General features: G+C 41.9%; 1 protein-coding gene across 1 annotated transcript in view; it reads left to right on the plus strand.

Annotated features, from left to right (window-relative positions):
* LOC103808197 (death-inducer obliterator 1-like) overlaps positions 1-3,613 on the plus strand; it is a 32,743-nt gene extending 29,130 nt beyond the window's left edge. Inside the window, 2 exon segments of the mRNA XM_009080964.1 lie at positions 236-3,494; positions 3,496-3,613. Coding sequence (XP_009079212.1) covers positions 236-3,494; positions 3,496-3,613 — 3,377 coding nt within the window.
* Positions 3,614-6,000: the final 2,387 nt, after the last annotated feature.

Consider the following 6,000-nt stretch of genomic DNA (forward strand, 5'->3'; position numbering starts at 1 on the left):
AGGGTTTTAAATTTTTTAAACTCATTATGTACAGGTATATAAAAATAAGCAAAGAAATGTAGATGCATATGCTTATGGACTAATGAAAATTGTCAATAGGTGGTCTAATAGAATGTAAAAAACCTGTTACCTTTGTGACTTTTGTAGCTGCCACAATATAAAATAATAGGTTTGTATTGAAAAGCATTGTTAAAAATCGTGAGTTTACATATGCAATCTCTGTGTTTCCTTTCAGGTCTTGAGTCATCTCGGCCAAATTTGATTCTTGGATTGGTTATCTGTCAGAAAGGCAAACGTCTTGCCAGTGGCATTGAGACAGAAAAGGTGGAGGAAAAGCGAAGCAGAATCCAAGCACATGAGGAACCTGAGCCGTCGCTGTTCTCCAAAGGACCTTCAGCAGCTTCGCAAGAGAAGAAAACTCCGAAATACACATTTTATTCAGGAGACTCTACTGTGAGTACAACACCACCTGGGTCTCCTCCTCCACCTCCACCCCCACTGCCTGTTCCAGAAACCTCAGCAGTTACACCTTCAGTACTAAAAATACTGTCATCCATTAAAAGTGGCCCCACCACCACTGTGACTCCACCGATTTCCACTGCGGCTCCTGCGAGCAGCACTGCCACCCAGTCATCCTCCTCAAAAACTGCCACACCTCTCGAGCACATCCTGCAGACCCTCTTTGGCAAGAAGAAAACCTTTGAGCCTCTTGCTAAGGATTCTGGAACTGTCCAGTCTTCAAATCAGGAAGGTCAAGCTGCTGCTGATGGTGGAATGTCAGCGGTCCCTCTGTTAGATCCCATTGTGCAGCAGTTCGGGCAGATGTCAAAAGACAGAGCTATAGAGGAGGAGGAGGATGACAGACCATATGATCCTGAGGAAGAATATGGTCCAGAGAAAGCCTTTGAAGTGCAGCCTGGTGAAAGTGAGAAACGATACAATGTGGAAAAGCCATCTAATGCAGCAGAACTAGAGGATGAGGCCTATGATCCAGAGGATGAAACTATCTTGGAAGAAGCGAAAGTTACCGTTGACGATTTACCCAACAAGATGTATACAGACACTAAAAGCACTTCTTCAGAAACATCTGCTTCATATGTGCCTGATTTATCTGCATCCTCGTCCTTGGTAGAACAGCAGAAAATGTTGGAAGAATTAAACAAACAAATAGAAGAACAGAAAAGACAACTAGAGGAACAAGAAGAAGCCCTCAGACAACAAAGAGCAGCTGTTGGTGTTTCAATGGCTCATTTTTCAGTGTCTGATGCTTTAATGTCACCACCACCAGCAAAACCTTCCCTAATAAAGACTGAATTATTCCATCAGGACCAGCAAGCTGCACAAAAAGTAGATTTACCTTCATCTTTAACTCAGCAAGCACAAGTTTTAAACCAGGGCTGTGACCCAAGGCAGAACAGAGACCCTCGACAGGCTCGAAGGATGGTGACAGAGACTAGTGACAATGTTGATTCTCAAATAAAGCCACAGGTGCTACAGAATGAGATACCCACAAGGGAAATTGTTCCAGCAAGCTTTCCAAATGCTTTGCAGGCTTCACTTGGTAAGGAAGAGAATACTTTAATTTCTGCTACTCAGCCTGGTTTTAGTGCAAATAATTGGGTTTCAAGTGAACAAGTTTCTACAGTGTCCCAGAAAGAGGCATCTAATAGCAAGTTTGAACACACCATTCAAGTTACTTTGGAAAATCTGAGTCAAACAGCTTCTGGAGAACCTTCTACATCCAAACCTATACGTAAAGTGCTGCTTCCAACACCTCCAAATGCATCTTTTCAGCCTAATTTCACCCCATCAAATGACAGCCCATCCCTACAAGATATGCATCAAGTCTCGTGGCCAAATGAGTCAACAGAAGCAATGGGAATGGATTCCTTTTCAAATACAGTGTTTCCTCCTCAGGAAAAAGCAGCTGGACACTTTGAACCAGAGATGGGTCTTCCATCAGTGCAATATGACGAACAAAGAAATCCTCAGCCTCATCAGTTCATAGAACAAACTGAACATCCACAAGTTCAGAGTGAGGATGGACCTCCCCCACAGCACTTTGAGGAAAACAGAGCATTTCCCATGTCTGGGCAGAAAGGAGGTCCTCCACAGACACTCATGCTCAATGCACCTGGAGGACCTCATGGACCTAATTTTAGAGGACCAGCCCCACAGTTCTCTGAAGACCATGGTTTTCCAAATAATGATGGTCAAAGAGGACCTCAGTCTGGAAGATTTGGAGGTCAAAAAGGTCCCCTTCCTTCCTTATTTTCTCCACAGCATGGACCCTCAGCTATGTTTGGTGATAACAGGGGTCCTGCCCCTTCCTATCACGGTGGTCCAAGAGGAATGTCACCATCTCATTTCGAAGATCATAGGGAGCCTCACATGGAACAAAGGGAATTCTCAGATTCCCAATATGATGAAATGATGGGGCCTCCAGGGCAGTTTGAAGGACCAGATTCACCTCAGTTTATGGGCAACAGAGGACCTTTTCCTTTTGGAGGTCAAAGACGACCCCCACCAGCTCATTTTAAAGGGCAGAGAGGAGGCCCTCAGTATGGAGGGCCAAGAGGTCCAGCCCCAAGTCATTTTGGGGGACCAAGAGGACCTCACCCCAATCAATTTGAAGGGCAGAGAGGTCCAGGTCCAAATCATATGTCTGGTCCGAGGGGACTTTTGCCACAGCCATATGAAGAGCGTAGAGGGAGCCCACCACCCAGGTTTTCCAACCAGAGAGGTCCAGGACCACATCAGTTTGGAGGACCGAGAGGAGCTGCACCTGCAATGTTTCCAGAAGAAGATGAACCTCCCCCTTCTAGATTTCATTTCCAGGGTCAGTCACCACAAGGTATGAAACCACCCCCGAGACCACTCCTGGACCTTCCAAGCCATCCACCAACCCACAGAAAAGATATGTGGGAGGAAGGTGGTCCATCTGCATCTCTTTCCAATATGTCTGGACAAGGATCTGAGTCAGAAGGACAGTGGTCCTCATCTGACTTCCGAGAAGGCAAAAATCCTGAATATAGAGGCCAGACATTTGAAGGGAGGCAGCGAGAGAGATATGAGGGAGGAAATAAAGACAAGGGTTTAGATCAGCCAGAGCCTCTGCAAGCAGATAATCGCCAAGGTAGAGCCTTCGAGGAGAGACGAAGGGATCGAGAACACGGCAGACCTTGGGAGAGAGATCGTGGCAGAAACTGGAACAGAGACAGGGACTGGGAGAGGCACCGAGACAAGGAGTGGGATAAAAATAGAGACAGGAACCTAAACAAAGATAGAGACAAGGATTCCGAGCGGGGTAAGGATTGGGAAAGAAGCAGAGACCGAGATAGAGGAAGAAACAGAGACAGAGACTCCTACAGAAGACGTGACAGAGAGCGATCCCGAAGCAGGGACAGGGACCGCGACAGAGACAAAGACAGGGACCGAGATCGGAGCAGGGAAAAGGAAAGAGATCGAGACAGGGATCGAGATCGCGATAAGGGAAGATCGCAAAGACAGGAGCAAGAGTAAGGAAATTGGCAAGGAGACGAAGCCAGAAACCCCCAAGGAAACTCAGAAACCGATGGAAACTGAAGCTTCATCTTCCAGCAATCAGTCATAGAAATATGGCAGATGCATCCCATAAACACTTTTACAACACAGCGAGGACTGAGCAACTTCTGTACATGCTGTATATATTCTCACCTTTCCAGAAATCCTGATGTAAAACTAGCCTTACACAATGTACGGACAGATTAGCAGTTTTGGAACAACTGTGAATTAAAATCGAATAGATGAAAAGCAAGAACATATTGGACTTTCACTTGCTGCATTTTGTGCATAATGTTTTTTCTTACAGAAATTCACAGCGTTACCTGTACTGAGATTTTGGGTTTTTTTCTACTTGCATCTTTATCTTAAAGTTTCCATTTACAGTACAGAAATGGGAAAAGTCTAAGAAGAGCATATTGCTTTTTAAGATTATAAAGTTATGTTTTCCAGTAACTTGAACTGTAATTTTATAAGAGAATTTAATCCAGACCTGAGGAGCCATACCTTTACATCTCATTTATGTGATATTTTGGTGTCAAAATTGTTCCTACAGCACACACTTTAAAAATGTTACTGTTGTGTTTCTTTTACAATGGAAGGGTCATGTTTAGCTAGGGAAAGGCTGCAGAAGGACAGTGTTAATAGTTACTTGTGACTGACAGAGGGTTTGAAAATGGATTTGCAAATGGATTTTACAAGCTTAACGTGCACTATCTTCCCTTTTATATACAGCTATTTTGGGTTTGGGATCCACCATTAAGTGTACAGCAAAGAAACAAACTACTGCTTAGGTTTTTTTTTTCATGAGGTTTTAAATATACCATTTTTACAAATGTCTTGTTAAAGAACATGTGAGAGTAGCACCTTTATAACCAGCACAACTTAGAAAAACATCACTTGTGTATTGGTAAAAAAAGCAAAGGCTACAAATGATATATTGATAAACCAAAGGAAGAAAATTTGGTTAAATAGGCCACAAAATCTGTTACTTGAACTGATTTAGTGGAGCATTTTTGGGTTTGGTTTGGCCGTGCAGAATTTTGCCACAGATATAAGAAATGTCCCAATTTGATTGAATTTTTCATTCGAAAAAGGTTTCACTCTTGAAAAATGAATGTTACTGTTCTTTTGTTAGACCCTGCTTAGGCTGGCAGTGTATATAAACTCTCCCCTGAAAAAGATCCAACTGCTTTAAGCTGGAAATTATGGTGGTACATCATCTTGTGATCCAAGGGGAACATTTTTCATGGTGAAATACACTGTGTTGCTACTCTTCATGCAGTCCTCAAGTACAGAATTCTCAAGTATGAAATAAAACCTCACTAATTTATTTGACAGTGTAAATTAACCATTGGGTAAATATTTTGCTCAAATAGTTTTGGAGAAATAGATTCCTGTAAACACTTTGCATCTTGAGGACTTCATTGCAGGTAGCTTGGAGTGCTTTGTGTTTCACCACAGTCACATTGGTGCATCCCTGAGGTCCTTGTACATCTAGGATCTGCTGGCTGAAATGATCTCTGAACCTCAGGGAAAACGGTAACATGCAAAGAAATGGTCTCAAATGCAAATGTCAACTACGGTGTAAGATTTTTCTTTTCTTAATGAGATGTTTCTAATTTAAAGACATACCTAAAAGTATGCAAAAAGTAAGTGTGTTTGTTTAGGTTTACTTGATAGAAGTTTCTGTAAATTGTATTTTATATGGCAAAATATATCACTGTACATTAAAACATGGGACTTCACAGGTTTTTGTTACTGTAAGTAGAATAAACATCTGCAGAGAGCTGTTGTCCATTTGTTAAATGTGTATGTGTATATTATTTTCTACATCTTCCTACTTCTCTCCAAACCACGAGACCCTCATGGCACATGGGTTTTGTTTCTTCATGGTGCAAGGGCAGATGTCATGTAAGGACATCACTACCAACTGCTATTCAATTGTGAGTCTTCTACAAAGTAGGCAAAAATCTGTGATGATGATTTTTCTCTCAGTGCTAAACCACCCCCTAATTTATTTTGAAGGTTTTTTTTTTTTTTTAATTTGAATTAGGAACTTTGTAATTTGTAGATTTTACTCAAGGAGAAAATCCAAGGAAAAGAAAAAATATTAACTAAGTCGGTTTTGAGCTTAAGAAAAACTCAGTTCACTTATTAATTCCTTGGCTTTACATTGTTATGAAACAGATGCTTTTCATCTTCTAGGAAACTCTATCACAGATCAGTTTGGGGAATCTACTCATGTTTTAGGAACAGTAAATGCATCTTCCCAAAGATCTAGCAGCAAAAAAAGTCAACAGCATAGATAGGCACTGGTGACTGATTCAAACCACAGCTTTATATGGTTTATAATGAGCTGGAGTTGGATTTTGCTGTGAGCTTCCTGTGCTCTTTGCTGTAGCAGGCACTAAATGCCAGGCTGAAACCAACATAGCAATTTAATTCCATTTACAGCGA

The sequence above is a fragment of the Acanthisitta chloris genome, unplaced genomic scaffold, assembly GCF_000695815.1.
Source record: "Acanthisitta chloris isolate BGI_N310 unplaced genomic scaffold, ASM69581v1 scaffold43658, whole genome shotgun sequence".
Classification (NCBI taxonomy): domain Eukaryota; kingdom Metazoa; phylum Chordata; class Aves; order Passeriformes; family Acanthisittidae; genus Acanthisitta; species Acanthisitta chloris.